This window comes from Leptonychotes weddellii, chromosome 9 (genome assembly GCF_054177405.1).
Source record: "Leptonychotes weddellii isolate Sample4059 chromosome 9, ASM5417740v2, whole genome shotgun sequence".
In the NCBI taxonomy this organism is placed as follows: Eukaryota; Metazoa; Chordata; class Mammalia; order Carnivora; family Phocidae; genus Leptonychotes; species Leptonychotes weddellii.
In genome coordinates this window covers 122,500,950-122,520,234 of record NC_138377.1, presented here as the reverse complement: position 1 = coordinate 122,520,234, position 19,285 = coordinate 122,500,950, and the positions used below count along the sequence as shown (strand labels likewise).

The 19,285-nt window shown below is 52.1% G+C and overlaps 3 protein-coding genes across 15 annotated transcripts in view; 1 reads left to right on the top strand and 2 right to left on the bottom strand.

Annotated features, from left to right (window-relative positions):
* Positions 1-19,285, top strand: part of WDR73 (WD repeat domain 73) — a 147,896-nt gene that overhangs the window by 11,449 nt on the left and 117,162 nt on the right. The window contains exons 9-10 of one of the 8 annotated variants that reach the window (XR_014148832.1): positions 2,422-3,220; positions 11,083-12,348. The gene's annotated coding sequence lies outside the window, so the exon portion shown is untranslated. Of the gene's footprint in view, positions 1-44; positions 1,087-1,679; positions 1,799-2,421; positions 12,349-19,285 lie in introns of those variants that run through there. The other 7 variants (XR_014148829.1, XR_014148830.1, XR_014148831.1 and 4 more) reach the window with 7 other exon arrangements.
* The window catches only part of LOC102741394 (zinc finger and SCAN domain-containing protein 2), a 41,856-nt gene continuing 27,283 nt past the window's right edge, over positions 4,713-19,285 (bottom strand). The window contains exon 4 of the mRNA XM_081831726.1: positions 4,713-10,666. Coding sequence (XP_081687852.1) covers positions 10,043-10,666 — 624 coding nt within the window. The 3' untranslated portion in view covers positions 4,713-10,042. The remainder of the gene's footprint in view (positions 10,667-19,285) is intronic.
* Positions 10,848-18,855, bottom strand: LOC102741090 (putative SCAN domain-containing protein SCAND2P). Of its 6 annotated transcripts, none has more exons than XR_014148835.1 (6): positions 17,157-18,423; positions 16,311-16,497; positions 15,601-15,677; positions 14,595-14,718; positions 13,476-14,140; positions 10,848-11,084 (listed from the first exon to the last, which is right to left on the bottom strand). XR_014148835.1 is itself a non-coding variant. In XM_081831727.1 (5 exons), the coding sequence occupies exons 1-5, from the start codon at positions 17,556-17,558 to the stop codon at positions 11,008-11,010; spliced, it is 825 nt and encodes a 274-aa protein (XP_081687853.1). In that variant the 5' UTR covers positions 17,559-18,400; the 3' UTR covers positions 10,977-11,007. The 6 variants fall into 6 exon arrangements, 3 of the variants coding, with proteins under 3 accessions (XP_081687853.1, XP_030890316.2, XP_030890314.2); XR_014148836.1 differs by having other exon boundaries at positions 14,595-14,676; XR_014148837.1 differs by lacking the exons at positions 16,311-16,497; positions 17,157-18,423 and adding an exon at positions 18,435-18,855.

Below are 19,285 nucleotides of genomic sequence, written 5' to 3'. Positions count from 1 at the left end.
GTCTTCTTTCTATCCTTTCCCCCCACCCCCCACTCCCCTGTGAGAGCTGATCCTGTAGAGCTCTTCTCAGCTGGTAGTGACATCACACTGACTGCTGAAATCGGCCATGATGGAAATACTTACCCACAGAAATTGGCAAATACTACAGCATACCGCTGGCTAAGCTCTATTATTTCACCAAATAAAAGCAGAAATGAGTCATTTAGAAAATAGTAGAATTGATGCATGAATTCAAAAGCTGCTGAAAAATAGTGATAAAATGCCTATCAGTCAGTCAAGGCCCAGCTAGAAAGACTGAATCCACACTGAGTAATTCAGCTACAGGAATTCGGTTATGAGGCATCTGAATGAGGATGCAGGGGAAGGTGGGGCCCATGAGAGAAGAGCAAAGCAGGAAGTTAGCCAGAGGGACAAAGGGGTGGGGTATGGGTGTGACCAGAGGTGAACACTGGGGCCTCCCAGTGGGAAGGGGAGCATGGCAATCCTGCTGGCTGGGGCTGGGACCTTGGAGCCGGAGCTGGGACTGCAGAGGAGACAGCCGAAGACTGCAGAAAGTACAGAGACGGGGAGGTCCCCTGGTTCCTCTCCCTCGGCCCTCCCATAGCCTGCCTGCGCCATGGACCAGCTGTGACGGGAGCTCGCCAGCAGGGTAGCCTGCACCTGCAGTACAGAGCAGGGGGGACGGAACCGGATGGGTCTGAGGACAGACAGATGACTGGCACCACATCTAAACCTCTACGAATTAAGCAAGAGAAAGGAAAAAAAAAAAAAAGAAATTAGAACAGTGTAAAATTCTTTGTTAATTTGAAAAGCTCAAGATACAGTTAATTTTCTTAAAAACTGGTATTTGTAAACTACTTTTTAGTAGAAAATCTGAATTCTTCAATACTCAAGAAAGAAAAATTTGGAGAGGCGCCTGGGTGGCTCAGTCGTTAAGCATCTGCCTTCTGCTCGGGTCATGGTCCTAGAGTCCTGGGATCGAGCCCCGCATCGGCCTCCCTGCTCGACGGGGAACCTGCTTCTCCCTCTCCCACTCCCCCTGCTTGTGTTCCCTCTCTCGCTGTTTCTCTGTCAAAAAAATAAAATCTTTTTAAAAAATTAAAACTTGAAAGACCAGCACCAAAAAGGACGTTGGGGGTGGGGCAATTTTGTGGTTACAATTTTTTTCAAACTTTTAAAGAACAGCAAATTCTCATGCTAGAGACATTTTCTTTCTGGGGTTTTGTTTTTTTTTTTTTAAGATTTTATTTGAAAAAGCACAAGCAGGGAGAGGGGCAGAGGGAGAGGGAGAAGCAGACTCCCCACTTAGCGCAGAACCCAGTGCGATGCGGGGCTCAATCCCAGGACGCTGAGCCAGTCAGATGCCTAACCAACTAAGCCACCCGGGTGTCCCAACTAGAGACATTTTCATTTTAAAAAATCTGGGGAACTAGCCAATTCCTATAATCATAATACCAAAATGTGGCCCAGAAACTGTGCTCATAGACACACACACACACTCAAGCTCATAATATCAGACAGTGGCCCTCAACACTGTCAGCTCCAACATGCCTTCTGTGAACACCCATTTACTGTCCTGAAATAAAATGTTACAGGGAAAATTGATTACTTACAGTTTCAAAACAAGTATAACTACAAAAGAATGTGTACAATACAGAAATGTTCACACTTCTGCACAGGGATGTCATCAGATGCTTGCTCTGTAAAATCATTGAGAACAGGACAGCTACAACTACGGACTGATACAGGTGTCCTGTATTTGTGACTCACACCAGAGAGTCGACATTTTTCTGAACTGGTAAGGGGCGCCTGGCTGGCTCGGTCAGTGGAGCGTGTGACTCTTGATCTTGGGGTTGTGAGTTCGAGGGGTAGAGTTGGGGGTAGAGTTTACTTAAATAAATAAAACAAACACTTGGGAGAGTTCTGAACAAAAGAATGTACTCTTTTCTCTAGTTTTATATAGTAGTTGAGTTTCTGGGAAATTCAGATATATTAAAACTGTCCTCATATAGATGTAAAAAGGTAGGTTCTAGGCTCACATAACTATAAAAAGTTTCCCTGCATCGGTGGTTCTCGAACTTCCACATGTGTCAGAATCACCTAGAGGACTGGTTAAAACGGATTGCTGAGCTCCAGGGTTTCTGATCGGTAGGAGTATTAGCCAGGCTTTTGTGAGAGGGGCAGGCCAGCAGGAGATCTTTCACACACGCACACACAGACTTGACCTTACCTAACGGGGAGCTGGGTCAGCAGTTTCTGTGAGGCTGTTGTCCCCGTGTCTGCTGCTGGAGCCTGGGCCCCCACCCCCGCCCCCTGGCAGGCAGCTGGGAAGGGAAGGTGGATGGAAGAGGGGAGAGCCAGGACCAGCAGGGACAGGTTGGTCTCGCTGTCTGCAGTCCTGATGATGTGCGTCTCCTGCAGGAGGAACTGCACCCTTCATCACAGAGCTAAACACGCCTGCGGCCCAAGGCCCAGGAGAAGCCGAAGGGACCACGGGAACATAGAGCGCTGCGTGCACAAAAGCGCTAGTGTGAGCCACAGATGCACCTGCTCCAGGGCCCAAGCGTTCAAAAACAATGGCTGCCACTTCAATTCCTCCAAATCTCACCCCAAAACGCCTCTTGTGGCTCACTCTACCTGGAAACATACGGGAAATGAATTCCAGGGAATGTGTTTCCACCTGGCCAAGTCACCGCATTAGGAGGTGCAGCTCGAGAATTTGCATTTCGAGTAAGTTCCAGGTGCTGCTCGTGCTGCGAGTCCGTGAACCACCCCGAGCGTCCCTGCCCTCCACGCACGCCCGGCAGCCTTGGCTGTGCAGCACCGTGTCAACGCTCGCCTTACGTCCGTGTGGCCCCTGCCACCACATGACAGCTGTGCTTCCAGTTTGTGGGACAGCTACACATCCTCACCTCCAGTTTCCAGAATATTCCTTTGGGAACCTACACAGTCCCTGGGGAGGAACGCCGCGTTCTCTCAGCTACTCTAGGAAGAAGCCCCAGAGAACCCCGAGAGCGACCCGAAGACCATCCGCGATGCGCCTCGACATCAGCACAGGATCCGCTCCAGTTCAGCTCTGGACAAAGACGGTGGAGACTCAGCACGGAAGGGAGAGAGCGTTCAGGAACTGCTTTGGCCCCACAGAAATTCAAAACGCAAAAGATCTGGAGAGGTTAAAAAGGAGGAAGCAAGAAACACAGCGCACGGCAAAGCAGCGCAGGTGAGGACCGCCGCTGGGGGGCAGCCGTTGCGCCTGCGCGTGCTGGGAAGCGTGTGTTCCCGAACAGTGTGCCGCGGTCAAGGAGATGAGCAGGCCGGAGGAGGAGGCCCCTCAAGGGGAGTAAGGGGTGTTCTCCAAGGCCGTGTCCGGGGGGGCTCAGCCCCAGCCCCCCTTTCCCGGGCCCTGCCTCCCGCCGCCGCCCCTGTCTGGAAGGCTGAGGTAGCCCTCCCCACCTGGCCGCAGCCGCTGGCTCGGGGATGGACGGGAGACGCAGGGCCCGCAGTCCATTCCCGGGACGAGCCATCTGCACGTCTCTCATCAGAGTCCGACAGGGAGAGCGGGGTCAGGGCCAAGGGCACCCCACGTGTGGGAGGCTGGGCTTCTGCGGAGCGGGAACAAGTCTGGAAGGAGCCCTGGCACGAGCCCGTGTGGAGAGAGAAGCGCAGGTGAGGAGGAAACCAGCAGCCTAAGGCTCGTGCTCAGCCGGGGACAGTAAAGTTTGCGGGAGCGAAGGAAACGCGAACCGGCCCCCCATATGTGCTGGCTGTGACTGGCTCTTGTCAGCCGGTCCAGTCGCTGGGGTCTGGGAGGGACGCGGGTGTCCCACAGCTGTGGGAGAAGGCGGGGAGGCTAGAGGTTCCAGCACTTACGGAGCGTGGCTGTGCGCCAGGCTCCCGGCTGGCTGCTGGGAGAGGAGGAACAGACGTACAGACCCGGCCCGCTGCCGGGGGGGGGCGGGACTGAAGGACCCCCTGGTAGAGGGAAGGGGGTCCTGTGATCTGGGAGCACAGAGGGCTGAGACCAGGTGTGATCAGGAAAGGGGATATTTGTGTCCTTCCCTCAGGCGAAGGGAAGGGTGGGGTGTTCAGGCAGAGGGAAGTGAGAAAGGGCACAGCCCCAGCCTGGGCAGAGAGCAAGTTGGAAATTCGGCTGAGAAACGGGCTGGGGCCGGTCGGTGATGGCCCTGCGTGTGTGCGGGAGCGCGGGAGCGCGGGAGTCCCCGAGGGCTTCAGAGAGAGGGCGGAGACGGGAGGCGGCTACTGCGCATGTCGGGCTGCTGCGGGGCTGCCGGCCTCCCCGCGGCAGGAAGAGCGCGCAGGTGTGACCGCCGCGCACATGTGCGGCCGTCGGTCCGCAGGTGCTCGGTTACTGCTGGCGCTGCATTTCCTCTAGGAAGCATAGCCGGTCAGTGAGGTGGTTCAGATTTTCTCTGCCCAGCGCCGCCCCTTGGACGTGGGCAGAATGGGTGCCGGGAAGTAAGCCAGACGCAAAGGACAGATGTGTGATGCTGCCTGCACGAGGGCCCTAAAACAGGCCAGTTGGCGGAGACAGCAGAATAGTGGTGGCCGGGGGCTGGGGCAGGGCCACGGGAGTTCGTGCGGAATGGATACACTGAAAAGTTTGGGACCATGAAAAAGTTTTGGTGTTGGAGGGTGGTAATAACTGCACAGAAATGCAAATGTACTTAACGCCACTGAATTGTACACTTAAACATGGTAAAATGGCAACTTTTATGTTGCGGATGTTTTATCACACTTTTTAAAAAGTGGATGCCAGGGCCCGGTGCTCTAGGGGGCCCAGCCCCATCCAGCCCTCCTCTAGCTATGCCCTTCTCCAGGGGTGAGAAGGCCACGGGCCTCGGCTGTGGGCCCACAGAGCCTACATCCCTCCGCCAGGCCATCTTCCTGGCACCCGGGACCCAGAACATCCTGTCCGAATGGCCAGAGCCTGCGTCCAAGGCCTGCACACCCTCTTCCATTCCGTCCTCTCGAGGGCAGGCTATGCAGCTGGCGTGTGCACACTGGGCCCGAGAGGTGGCCAGAGTGGCCGTTGGTGGGGAGTGTGGCCGGAGCCCACGGGCACACACCGGGGCACCTGCGCACTTGTGGGGGGCTAGGGGGGCCTCTCCCGGCTCAGAGTGGGTGGGGCAGGGGCCCCTCGTCCCACACCAACACCTGCCATCCTGCACCATGCAGGAGTCCGCAGTACATTTGGAACCTGGCTTCATCACTTCACGCCCTCCAGGATGGCTAGAACCAAAAAGACAGACTAGGGGCGCCTGGCATGCGACTCTTGATCTTGGGGCTGTGAGTTCAAGCCCCACGCTGGGTGTAGAGATGACTTTAAAAAAAATAAGACTATACCCGATTTGGGGGGGAGGATGTGGAGAAATCTGAACCCTTGTACACCGCTGGTGGAATGTCAAATGGTGCGGCCTCTTTGGAAAAGAAGGCTGGCCCTTCCTCAAAAGGTTAAACCTTGAGTTACTCTATGGCCCAGCAGTTCCACGCCTCGGTATTTATCCACCAGAACTGAAAACGTGTCCACACAAAACTTGTCAAAAGGTGTACACGAACATTCATGGCAACGTGACCCACAATAAGCACAGAGGGAACAAGCCAGCTGATGATGTCCTCCAGCTGATGAAGGCGCTGACAGTGTGGTGTGTCGTGTGCTGGGGTATCACAGGCCGGAAGGAGGACTGCAGCCCGGACTCCTGGCACCATGTGGATGAGCCTGCAGACAGGACGCTGAGGGGAAGGAGCCAATCACAAAAGGCCACTCGCTGTAGGACTCCATTTCCGGGAAACGTTCAGAACAGGCCTGTCCCGAGAGACAGAAGGGAGAGGAGTGGTGGCCAGAGGATGAGGTCTGTGGGGACTGGGGAGTGCCTGCTGATGAGTTTGGGGTTTCCTGGGGTGAAGAAAACGGTCTAAAATTAGATAGTGGTGACAGTTGCACAATCTTATGAATATCCTGAAAACAACAATTTTAAACTTAAACCCACACAAATCTGGCGTTCCACATCACACTGAAGGATACTGTGAAGGGGAGCGGCCAAGAATTTAAGTGCGCTAGCTTGCCTTAGAACCCTTCCTATTTAGCCGAGTGCCGTGGCGCGCCCTGGCCCGGGGCTCACAGTGACGGCTTGTGAATGATGGCGAGGTGTCTGGGGAATCGGACCTCGGAACCAGGAGTGACGGTTCCGCCCTTCCCTGTGTTGCAGATGAGAACAATGGGGCGCAGCGAGGTGACGGCCTGGACGGGGAGGCGGCCCCTGGGCGAAAGGGCCCAGCTGTCCAGAGCAGCAGTGGGAGACGGGCTCCTGCAGCTCCCTGCAGGGTTTGCTCCCGTGGGCCTTCAGCACAGGAGCGTCTCACAGGCCGAGACACTGTCCTTGCCTCCTGGGCTAGGGAAGGGACCCTCAAGGGTCATTTTGAGCACACATAATCATTCCCTTGTGTGCAGACTTTACAGGCCAACCCCCAGAGCCGCTGTGGCTCCCAACAGTGCACAGCTGGGGGCTGATACAGGGCAGTCAGGACCCCCTCCCCATGGTGCAGTCACATCAGGGCCCAAAGCCCAGCTCTGCGTGGTGACCCCGCACCTGCGGTGACTGTGATAGTTACAGGACCCCCCGCGGCAAAGGGCTCAGCGCAGGGCCGGCCTCCCTGAATATGCAGCGGGCCGAGCTGGCCTTGTTCTGCCCTGCCTTCCTGACAGGAGGCCTCCCAGAGCTGTGAGGACCCTGGGAGGCTCGAGTCCTGGTGAGACGTAAAGGGAGAGGGTCGGTTCTCTGTGGGCAGAGCAGAGCTATCAAAACCAGTGAGGGGGCCCCCATGCTGGGCTGAGTGGGGGGGGTGGCCCTAGGTCACCTGCAGCCCTGGGGGCCCTCAGCTTCACAAAGCCTCTACCCCGGGGCTGTGTCTATAACCTGATGAAAATGGCTCACCCTTTGATGATTCCACTCACAGGATGCGCTTGGAATTCATTTATTTATTGGGTGAACATACTTGCATCAGCTTCCAGCTTCCGCTAGCAGGATTAGCTTCTGAAACCCACCTCCTGTTTCTAGCTATCTGTAAATGAAAATATGGGCCAGTATTTTTGCTATGAGCTTCAGTTAAAATTCAGTTAAAATGTTGCAATGCATAATTGGATTGACTGTGTGTCATCTACTGCAACTGTTAGAAGTGAATTTTGGGGCGCCTAGGTGGCTCAGTCGGTTAAGCATCTGCCTTCGACTCAGGTCATGATCCCGGGGTCCTGGGATCGAGCCCCGCATCGGGCTCCCCGCTTGGCAGGGAGCCTGCTTCTCCCTCCGCCTGCCACTCCCCCTGCTTGTGCACTCGCTTCTCTCTCTCTCTCTCACTCTCTCTGACAAAGAAATCTTAAAAAAAAAAAAAGTGAATTTCAGGCATTCCCACTTAGAACTTTCATTATTGTTTTCATCTTGAGGGATTTCCAAGGAAGCAGCTTCCAAAAGCCACACTGCTTGCCTGGTTCAGAAACTTTGAAGCCGTGATTGTGAGTCTGAGTTGAGCTAAAAATAAAAGCCCCCAGAGCTTTGCCCATGCCGAGTACCGTGGCGGACAAAAAGGTAAATCAAAACACTCTTGAGCAAGGTAACAAATGACTAGTTTCAAATCAAAGTCCAGACCTTGTAAGGAGTACATACTGCGTTTGGTTCCCCGGGAAGCCTCTCCATGTGAGTCAGCTCATGCTAACTCCCTGCTCTAGTCTTCCCTTGAGAACTAACTGCAGGCACCACTGAGAACCGTGGTCTTGCAGGTCCTATTGCTTCAGGGATTGTAAAATCCGGAAGAAAGATCTACAGTCTCCAGCTCAGTCTTCCCGTTACTTTGCTAAGGGGAAAATACACATGAGATAAAATTGTATGGATATTCTATTTGAATCTCCTTGTTCCATTCCAAAAAAGGATGATGGCAAAAGTTTCCAAAAGGGAATCTAGTTATTTCCAAAGTCTTTTTATAATGCATAGCCACACTGGTTTTAGTATGATGAATTTCCACCCAAGTAGAGCCGTTCTCATTCAGAAGAGTGAAATGATTTAAAACAATACATATCAGATTTATTTCCTGGCCTTACAAAAAAAAAATCCTGAACTCAAATTTCTGGGATAGCTTTTTGAAAACTATCCCCCCAAAATAGGCTCTTTGAAGTCTCCTCAATGGCAGCAAATTGACATCCTTAGAAGGGAATCTGTTTTCAGAGAGCAGATATTGGGCAGAGCCAAATCTCATGGATAAGAGAAGTGATCGATCAGGCTAGATGACAAACAAGCTCGTCTGTCAGTGTTTATTAAGCCTTGCTTATGTGCAGGACACTGCTCCGTGCCGGAAATACGCTGATAGGGGGCCTTCTAGGGTGGTTTGAAGACAATTCTTACAGGAAAATTCAATGTCTTCAGTAATGGTAACAACATATAAAGCCCACAGCCCATCAGAATGACTGCTTTTGATAGATAACACTTATTTGAATAAGTTCTTTGGTGTTCATTAAAAAAACTCATTACAGGGCGCCTGGGTGGCTCAGTTGGTTAAGTGACTGCCTTCAGCTCAGGTCATGATCCCAGGGTCCTGGGATCGAGTCCCGCATCGGGCTCCCTGCTCTGCGGGGAGCCTGCTTCTCCCTCTCCCACTCCCCCTGCTTGTGTTCCCTCTCTCGCTCTGTCTCTCTCTGTCAAATAAATAAATAAAATCTTTAAAAAAAAAAACTCATTACATAATCATATTTTATAAATCTAATTATATGAAATTGTCATGTGTCGACAGTGCTTTGTTTTATAATTGGTGGCTTTCTGGGAAGTTCTGGGGAAATATTTTCAAGTCAAATGCACAAAGGAAACTTTTTTTTTTTTTTTAATCCCATTGATTTATCCCGCTTGAACTCACAAGCGTGAGATTGAGACCTGAGCTGACATCAAGAGCCGGACACTTAACCAATGGAGCCAGCCACCCAGGTGCCCCAAAGGAAACTATTTTAAGAGGGAAAAAGTGTATTCCGCTTATTTCCAAGCACCATTTGCTGTGTCAGAGTGCCCCCAGGAACTATGCTCTGCTCTCGCAGAGACACCCCAAATCTTCAAAAACCTGTGAACCTGCACATGGCCTCCCCCGTAGGAACGAGGGGGCTCGTCAGAGGCCTGTGACAGGCAGATCCTCCAACTGGGAGCCTTGATCGATGCCGTGGTTCGTAGTTATTGCTCTGGACATATTTACAGATTAGAGACAAGGCTTACGTTATCCTGTTTGTAATCTCCTAGACCCAGGCTTATATTTTAGGACACAGTGGGAGCTGTAAAGCTGTATAAGCAGCTCTGCTGGCAATCTGGGGTAATTCTGTTCTGCAGAAAGTCTGTTTAGGTTGAATCATGAAATTGCTGGTTTGGGAGCTCAAAATGGCTATCTCATATGGTTCAACCTAGTATGTTGAGAGGAAGAGTAGGTTATGGTTTAGAAAGCCAGCCTCCAGCGTTGGTCTTTTCTCCTTTTCCCTCCTCCAAATGACACGATTGAGTGCTTTTCTCTCCAGTAACTCCATGTAAATCTTAAGGAACGTGGAGAAATGTCCGCAATTCCCAGGCCCCAATCCTCCCATAGGGAGGACCATGGAAGACCTTTAAAACTGTATGTAATTCATAAATCCCTGTCTAGTTGCCCAGTGCCACGAGGCGGAAACTTCTGTCCCCAGAGGAGGGTCTTGGGGACGGGACTGTCCCCCTCAGCATACCGAGCTGTGGAAATTAAGGCACAGGATCATCATGGAGACGTACTGTGATGGAGATCCAGTCAAATTCAGAACTAGTCTCTGAATTCTCTCCACAGGAGCTCCCATTTCAACAGCGTGGAGAAAAAAGCCCTGAGGAGTATTTCATTAGCCAAGTGAGTGTTTAGAGAGAGAAACAAAAATAACATCTATTGGACTGGGTCTAAATTCTTTCTCTCCATCTCATGTGGGTGTCATGGTATAGAATCAAGGACCGTACAAACCGTTTTTGGAACGGATTCTGCGGTGTTCTTAGACTTGGTGCTTTAAAGACATTCCTACTACACTTCGAGCCTCTGTCACATGGGTCCTCCAATGCACACTAAAATGTGAGCTGTTGTTGAATCGCCTCCCACATTCAGCACACTCGTAGGGTTTCTCTCCAGTGTGGATTCTCCAGTGGATGATGAGACTGGAGCTCTGACTGAAGCTTTTCCCACACTCCCCGCATTCATAGGGTCTCTCTCCACTGTGAATTCGCCGGTGGGTAATGAGGTTTGAGCGGTCGCTGAAACTTTTCCCGCACTCGAGACATGGATAGGGTTTCTCTCCTGTGTGGATCCTCCGATGGCTGGTGAGCATGGAACTCTTGCTGAACCTTTTCCTGCACTCGGGGCACTGGTAGGGTTTTTCGCCTGCGTGTGTTTGCCGGTGTGCACTGAAGCACAAGCTATTGGTGAACCTCTTCCTACACTCGCTGCACTTATGGGGTTTCTCCCCTGTGTGGACTCTCTGGTGCATAGTAAGGCTGGAGCTCTGGCTGAAGCTTTTCCAGCACTCCCATTTATAGGGCTTCTCTCCAGCGTGGACTCTCTGATGTGATGTGAGGTTAGAAGGATCACTGAAGCCCTTCCCATATTCAGGGCATTTGTAGGGCTTCTCCTCGGTGGGGATTCTCTGGTGGCAAACCAGATGTGAACTTCGGCCAAAGCTTCTCCCACAACGGCCACACTTAGAAGGTGTCTTTTCCCCAGTGTGGGCTAATCTGTGCACAGCAAAGCGTGAGCCCTGGTTGCCATGTTGTTTTCCACACGCACAGCAGAGATAGGACTTTCCTCCTATGTAGGTTCCCTGAGGGCCTATGAATTTACCTACGTCTCCTTCTGGAGGGGAGCGTGCCTCTTGTCCATCTTCTAAGGGTACTTCCCACTGCCTCTCCGCCCCATGTTTGTCTTCCCAGTCTGTCCTGGCCAGGGAAGGATCCGCTTTGGGTCTCTCTAATAGCGCCCCTGGAGCTCTGCTTCCTCTGACATGTCCTGGCTTGAATTCTTGTCCTGTGTCCTTGTTTCAAGATCTGAAAGAATGAGATGAAACCACAAATGTGACCTGCTTTCTGAGCTCAGAAGAATGCAAACAACGTGAAAGAGGCCCCTCCTGGACGCTGAGAAACAATTTCTTGATGGCAACAGATAGAACACAGTCAGCTTTCCATTAACCAGCAACCAAGAAACTGGACTATGGCTGAACCCTGGTTAAGACAGCCGACTTCCAGGTCTCCCTCCCTCCCCAGCTTCTAAACAAAAAGATCATGTGGAGAAAGGCTGAAGAAAGGGAGGTGGGCAAGGTCCAGACCCATTTCTTCCTCTCCCCACTCCTCAAAGGCTCTGCCCCCGAGCTTGGCTCCTCCTCTCCTCCCATCCACCTGTGGGCTGGCAATCAGTACTAAAAAGCTACCTTTCTCTTCTTGATACTGCCTTCTAGGTAGAGGGACAAGCCTGAGAACACTTCTGGCCTCTCTCCGTCCCCTCGCTCCTCAAGCAGGAGGAAGGACTTCTTCAACTAACAAGGAGCTGAGCACACGTGGCTCAGAAGACCAGCAGTGACGATTCTGTGCTGGCAGGACAAGGCTGTGGTCGTCTGGGGCTGCCCGCGGCTCAATGTGGGGTTCCGTGTGAGGAAGCCCACTGTGGCCACACATCAAGCCACATTGTCCAACGGCTCTAGCAGTTAGAAAGCTGAGATTTTGATCTCAACATCTTACTCTTACGGTTCTTGGTTGGCCTAGAATCTGGGGGAAGAACAGTACTGTTTATTGGATCCCCTAAAATTCCAGCAGAATGACCAAGCCCCACCAAGGAGAGAAGCTCATCTTAACCATGAGAAATTCACCCCTCCAATAATCTAAGGTTGACTATTGTTTAATTTGGGGTTGCCAAGGCTCACTTTTTCTATTAACCTACTTAAACGACAGTTAATCATAGTTAAAAGTCAGATATAAATTTAAGTGGGAGGGGCGCCAGGCTGGCTCGGTCAGTAGAGTGTGTAACTCTTGATCTTAGGGTCATGAGTTCGAGCCCCACACTGCAGGCAGAGTATACTTGAAAAAATAAATAAAGGGGGCATTTTTAAAAAAGAAATTTGGGCGCCTGGGTGGCTCAGTTGGTTAAGCGACTGCCTTCGGCTCAGGTCATGATCCTGGAGTCCCTGGATCGAGTCCTGCATCGGGCTCCCTGCTCGGCAGGGAGCCTGCTTCTCCCTCTGACCCTCCCCCCTCTCATGTGCTCGCTCTCTCTCATTCTCTCTCTCTCAAATAAATAAAATCTTTAAAAAAAAAAAAAATTTAAGAGGGAAATCATAAACACTAATAATCTGTTTACATCTATGAGCCAAGGTAACGAAGGGGAGCAGGCTTTCCTGGTGCCACCTCCTTTTCTGTTCTTCTCCCACCGCCTGTGGTTTCAGCACCTCAGAGTAATAAACCGGGAAGCCCCAGGGAGTGGGTGCTCTCCCAGCCTGGTGCTGCCTTGTCCGCATTCAGAATTCCGGTCTGACTTCTCGGTTGGTGCCATGCTAGCTTTCACTCATTTCCCACCTGAACAGGAAGTTTCCCAAAAGTCCCAGAGATCGTCATTCCAAAGCTCTTCACTTCTCTCCAGCCTCGAGACCCCATCTGGCTGGGGAACCAGAAATCCTGCTCAAGGAAAAGCCAGAAGGGACATGGAGTTCCCACATAGTCTGCTTTCTGTTCTCCTATCTGGAAGTGGTAGCTGAGATGAGCACAGAAGCACCTCCCAGAAAGTCTAGTTGTCAGAAGAAAATGTGTAGTTAATGACTCAGGAAATATGCCCCCTTAAGTGAAGAGTACAGAGCAAGGTGTTCCTCTATGTTGACAATAATTGCAACGCTCACGATAATGAAAACAAGCATTTCCTGAGTGCTAGCCACGGGCCAGGATCCTCAAAACCGCCCAGTGAGGCAAATACTGTCACTATGTCCATCTTACAGATGAGAAGACGGAGGCTTCGGGTGTGTAACCAGTTTGCCCAAGAGCAGACAAGTCTTAAGCCGTCAGGTTGCTGTCTATAATCTGCGCAAAGTTCACACGGATGGGGTACTTTAGCTGGAAATGAACAACTGGAACTGTAGGTCACTCCAACCTCTCTTTCCTCCTACAACTGTCACTAAATATTGTTTCTATAATGCCATTACTGAGAGCAGACAGGGAGAGCCCTTTGCTGTAGAGCAGGGCAAGACCCTTTGTGAGTGAGCCCGTGGGACGGCTTCAGCGGAGGGCTGATTCTAGCACTATCTGTGTTCGGTAAAGGAATCAACAATCTTCCTCCAGACGAGGCCACGCCAGAGGGACAGACAATAAGCGTCTCTCCTGCTTCACAGTCCCTAATGCTTTCCTGCGACACTTGCCCTCTCCCACTGCTCTGGGGGGCACCGGGGGAGGGGCGCTTACCACTGGGACTCCCCCTGAAAGCCGGGGGGGGCAAGGCTCCCGGGCTCCCCTTGGGGCTCGGCCGCCAGTTCACTACCATCTCCTGTCACGGCTGCCAGCCAGCCTCTGGTTCTCTTCGGAGTCCCCTCTGTCCCGCAGAAGGCCTCCTGCCACCTCTAAGGCGTCAAAGGTGCCGGCCAGGGTCCAGGGGCTCATCAGGGCGTCCATCTCCTGGTAGAAGGGGCAGGTGCCCGGCGCCCGGCTGCTCCTGGCTTTGCGGTAGTGGGTCTGGAGGTTTTTGAAGCGGTAGCGACACTGTTCCAGGGTCCGCGGGAAGCCGCGCTCGCGTAGCCGCTTGGCCACCAGCCGGTACACCTGGCGGTCCCGGTGGCAGGTGCGCAATTTCTCACGGATCCAGGACTCACTGAGAATTCCCAAAAAAATCTTGGTTTCCTCATAGTCCCGGAGCACACCTGCCACCTTCCCATCCTCCAGGCCCTGCCACTCCGGCTCCTCCCAGGTCTTGGCTTTTCTTGGGATGGGCAAGGGGCCAGGCTGGACTCTTCCCCCACCCGCTGCGGAGTCCCTGGCGCTTTCCTCCTCTCTGGAGCGCTGAAGATCTGGGCTCTGTGGGGTTTCCTCCTGCTCCCTGCAGGAGCTGACACTGGGTCAGTGGGTGGGCAAGTCTATTTGCAGGGAGACAGAGAAGACACAATGGTTAGCTACATCTAATCCCAACCACTTTATACACCAGGGAGGGGAGATACGATTAATTTTTATTTAAAGTCTAAGGGGATTCTTGGGAATCCTCAGTGAAAGTAATATTAAGGACTGTGAGGGAAAAAGTCCAGGCCCAAATCTAGAACTATCTGTACACGTTCATCTGTCCTGTAACAAATAAAATTCAGGTTCCCACCAGAGGCTTTACTGACCATCTTCCTAAGACAAGCTTTAATACAGTATCCTCTCTGGGCTCTAGAAACTCATCCTTGATAGCACTGACTTTGGTATTAGATTCATCAGTCTCTGTTCAAGCAGGATTGAGGGACTTGAAAAATTTGACCCAAAAAGATCTGGAGTAGTGACTACTCCGGAAACTCCACAGCCAACTTCTACTGGACGGGAAAACAGCAGTCTTACCCATCGAGGCCCCATTTGCGGATTTCTCCCAACTTCTTTCCAGGTGGTTCCTCCACCCAGGTTCTGGCTGCCTCCATGCCTCCTGGGAGATATACATAGCCACATCACCGAATGTCATCAACTCCTGAGGAAACATAACACCCTATTCAAAATATGCTGCCTTCATCAGAGGCCCGGTGACAAAAAAGACTCAGAAGAAACTGAAACGTGAGATTTCTTTGACTTTTAAATGCAGTGTGGGCCGGGGTGCCTGGGTGGCTCAGTCAGTTAAGCATCCGACTCTAGATTTCAGCTCAGGTCATGATCTTGGGGCCATGAGATTGAGCCCCACTCAGGCTCTGAGCTCAGCGGGGAGTCTGCTTGGGATTCTCTCTCTCCCTCTCCCTCTGCTCCTCTCCCCACTTGCTCACGCTCTCTCTCAAAATAAATAAATAAATCTTCAAAAAAATGCAATAGGGGGCAGGGGAAGGGAAGAGAGGGAGAGGAAGCAAGGCAAGAAAGAAGCTAACATTTACTGAACACCTATGCACTGTGCTGGGAACTTTTCACACTTCCTCCAAGTTCTACAGTCAGTATGTGGCAGAGCTGGGATTTGAACTCAGGGCTGTCTAACTCTGAAGCTGTTGTGCCCCGCTACCCGGCACCCACACCCGCACACACAGTCCCGCATACCATGTGGGCAAGATTCTGATACAGAAAGAAGGAAATAACCATTCCTTTTAAGGCAAACAAGAAAATCAACATAATCTTATGATCTCAGGGTCAAGGAAAAGAATGACTTTAATGCAATTCCTCCCCACCAGCTGTGGTGCCGCCTTACAGCAAAAGGGAGGTTTGGACAACATTTTTCTGGTGGATGAAATTGTGAAGCCTAATCTGTAAAGTTACTGGACCTCCCTGCTGGCTAAAATTGCCTTGGCATTTCTGATAAGCAAGAGAGTTGGATGCAAAAGGCCCCCACTGGAGTAGTAAAAGGTCTCCTGAGTAAGAGAAAAATCTGGCTCACCTGGGAGGGGCTCATCATCCCCTGGTCACCACCACTCTCCTCCACAGAAAGATCCAGAGCCGGAGGATCAGGCAGCACTGTGGGAAGAGAAAAGAGCTGTTAGAAGACAATGTTTCTTGACTCCTCTTGAGGACTAGCCCAACTTAGTTCTGAAACAGAAGAGTCTTCCCCCTTCTCTTTGTGTCCGCTTTGGCCCTCCAAAGAAGGTTGGTGAAAAACCAAAATGACACATTTCTAAGAGGAGAGTTCCAGATTTTTCCCTTCCGTATCCATCCAGGTTACTGACTGTCCCAGTTTTATGATTTTCTTCTTCAGTTTTGATAACACACTTGCATCATCTGAATTGGTCTGGGGACACTTGTCCCTGTTCTGAGAATTACTGCACTTTGGTTTAACCCTACCTTATGCTTTTCCCACCAATCAGGCCTAAAATCTGTGCCCACACCTAACCTACTGGGACCAGTAACCTCTCATTCACATAAAGAAAGGCGCCCCAGGCTCCCCTATGTAATTTTACAAAACATGCCAACCAAGGCCTTTCTTCCCTTTGGCGGTGCCTATTGGGGATCCCCCAGATTCATGTGGTCAGCCACATTTCACATGCCCCATCCTCCAAGTGGAAAGAAATCCCACTTTCCGCACGCAGAGGGGACTTTCACACCCTCTCCACAGAAGGGTCCTTCCTTCCTCCCCAAACTGTGGCTGCTTACCGCTCTTGTGGAAGGATCGGAGTTCTACTTTGGGGCTGTGATTCAACTGTTCTGGTTCTGGCTGTGAGTTCTTCACCATCGCCTGTAACAGACACATGGATCCTGTCTGTGCTTGCTTCAGATGGATCCTCAGGGAACCCAGTGCTGATCCTGGGGGTTCCTTCTCCTCTGAGTATACCTCCTGCTCCTGTTCAAGGACTAGAAGTAGTCAAAATTTGGTAGGTAATAAAACTTAACCATCCCAAGATGCAAAGAAGCAAAGGAGGAAATCAGCCTTATGCAAATCACTGCAGGGGCAGTTAAGAGCGTGGGTGTGTGGAAGACTAACAGGTAAGGTCTAGAACCCAGGCTCACTGCAATCTGCCCACCAGCTCTCCTGGGGCTGTTCCTGTCAATCCCTGGGCAAAACTCAGCCAACCAAAAATACAGCTATTTTTCAGTAGGATGCAAAGGTTCAAGATTGTCAGTAAAGACCAGTGAAGCCCCTTGCTTCAAGCTGGCTGCTGATGAATGAGAGTTATTCTCCAAAAACAACAACAACACAAAGAGCTTTTATGTTCTTCTGGGTGTTCCTCCTCAACCAGAGTGGTGGTCAAGCCATTTTAAGCAATTCTATTACTTAATGGCAGGGACCAACGCTCAGAACAACCAATGCTATGCATTCCCTGAAGTGTCAGTCTGAGCTTGGAAGGGAAGTTGTGGCTACCAGGCCCAGGGAATAAGCAAATGCCATAGGACACAAAGAGCAAAGTACTACACACCACCCATCTGGCTGGCAAACCAAGGGCGCTCTGTCTCTCCCACTCCCCTCTTTTAACTACTCAGAACAAGGTGCCCGGTTCTCACCTGGAGCCCCCATCTTCCAGGTTCTTTCTGCAAGTCTTCCACCAGAGCCATGGCCTCCTCCCCACTCTCTGGATGCTTCTGTCTAACCCAGATCTGGGTCTCCTGAGGAAGGACAGTCAGGAACTGTTCCAGCATGAGCAACTCCAGGATCTGTTCTTTTGTACACTTCTCTGGTCTCAGCCACTGATGACAGAGCTTCCGGAGTTGGATGAGGGCCTCCTGGGGTCCAGATGTTTCTTGATAGCAGAAATGCCAAAAACGCTGGCAGGAGGTCTCTGGTCCAGGGTCACTCCCTTGAAGGGAAATTTCCTGCTCCCAGTGGGAATCCTCTTCCAGCTTCACTATTCGAAGTTCTTCTTGCACTCGAGGAGTCTGAATTTGTTGGTCCACAGCTACAGCCATTGTTCAGCTCAGAGAAGAACCTTGCAACTGGGCTCTGAAGCTCAAACCTCTTCCTTGACCACACTGGGAAGCTACCTTGAGATAGGAGTCACTAAGTAGAACTTGAAATTCTAGAGCCAGAGATACATTAGAGTGAACGCTAGTGACAATCACAAATGTTAGCCCAGCAGGACTGAGGTGAAGAAAAGAACTCTCCTGTTCTCCCCTTCCCAAGTCCCGGTGCCCATGGAGTCTGGCCCTCTGTCACTGGGGAGGCAGCTCCAGAAGTTTGAGAGGAGGGTCAAGGGCTGGTGATCTGGTTGGAAAGTAGGGGAGCTTGAAGCTCTGTTTGCATAGCGATTTACTTGAGGCTGAGAAAAATGTCAATTATCCATACTGACCAATGAGGATGGGCTGGAGGAGATAATGGGTACAATAAACCACCCACCCTCCCAAGCCACTGGTCTTCGGAAGTGAATGTGCAGGACAAGTACGAGACGGCGCCTAAGGTAGCAGCACCTTGGAGAGCAGCACCCGGGTGGAGCGGGCTCTAAGCTTCAACGATTCACAAGGTCTCAAGGCCCACATCTCTAGCTGGGCTCTCGGCATTGGGCACCCCAAGTCTCAGTCCTGGAATAACTCTCCCAAACAGGGAGATTTAGCCTGGCTAAGGTTACAAGCTTTGAAAGCAGGGATTATAAACACAGACTCATATAGGATGTTAGAGCTGGCAGGAAAGTTAAAGAGATACTTCGGCTGGGCAATCATGGCTCAGAGACGCCCCCCCCCCCCCCGGGACTTGCCCAAGGTCACATAGCTGGTGTAGGGCGGAAAAGAAGCAGGGGCTCCGCCCCTTGACCATGGACTTGAGGCACTGGCCCGCAGAGCGTGACTTACACTGGAAGACTACTCTGCTCCGCGGGAGACCTTCTCTGGAACCTCACTGGGTAACTGCGGGCCCTGGGGACGGGGTCGCCTCGGCGCCCACAGGGTCAGGGTCGTCCCCGCCGAGTTCGGTGGGCGGCGCGAAGGAGGGCGGCGCCAGCACGAGGGACGCATCCTGCCCGGGGGCGGCTCGCCCGGCCTGGGCCCGAAGCGGCGGGACCCAGGTTTTCGGTCGGGCCACGCCCCCCACCCCTCGGCGAGGGCGGCCAGCACCCTGGCTGAGAGTTGCGTGGGCCCGCCGAGGCCCTGCGCGTACGGGTACCCGGGGCCCCCCGCACCTTCTCCGCGGTCACGCCACGTGCCCACACGACCCCCGAACCCCGAGCCCAGGCCCGTAGTCCGGGCGTTCGGACGGCCACTAAACACCGGAAGCGGAAGCGCGAGCCCCAGAAGGACTCGGTTTTGCCGGACTCCATTTCCCATAGGCCTCCGCCTGAGCCCGCAGAATGACAGCAGCGTTAGCCAATAAACTGTGGGGACGGCCTAGGCGGCTATGTGTTTCAGACGAATCATTAATGGTGGGTAGGACCTCACTGCACGCTGGATTTGGGGGTTCAGAGCCACAACTAGAACGGACCCAGCTGGCGGAATGTGTGTTTGCACTCCTTTCCCTCACTCCCGGGGTTACTGAGGGGGAGAAGGGCCCTTGCAGGCAGGAGGTCTGCGAGCATGAAGCCGAGACTCTAATTCAACTTTTTGCCACTTAAGAAAGTACTTTTCCAGCATGGTTGTCCACTGTGGTAATGCTTTACACACCCACATACACACACACACACACCACACACACGGTTGTCCACTGTGGT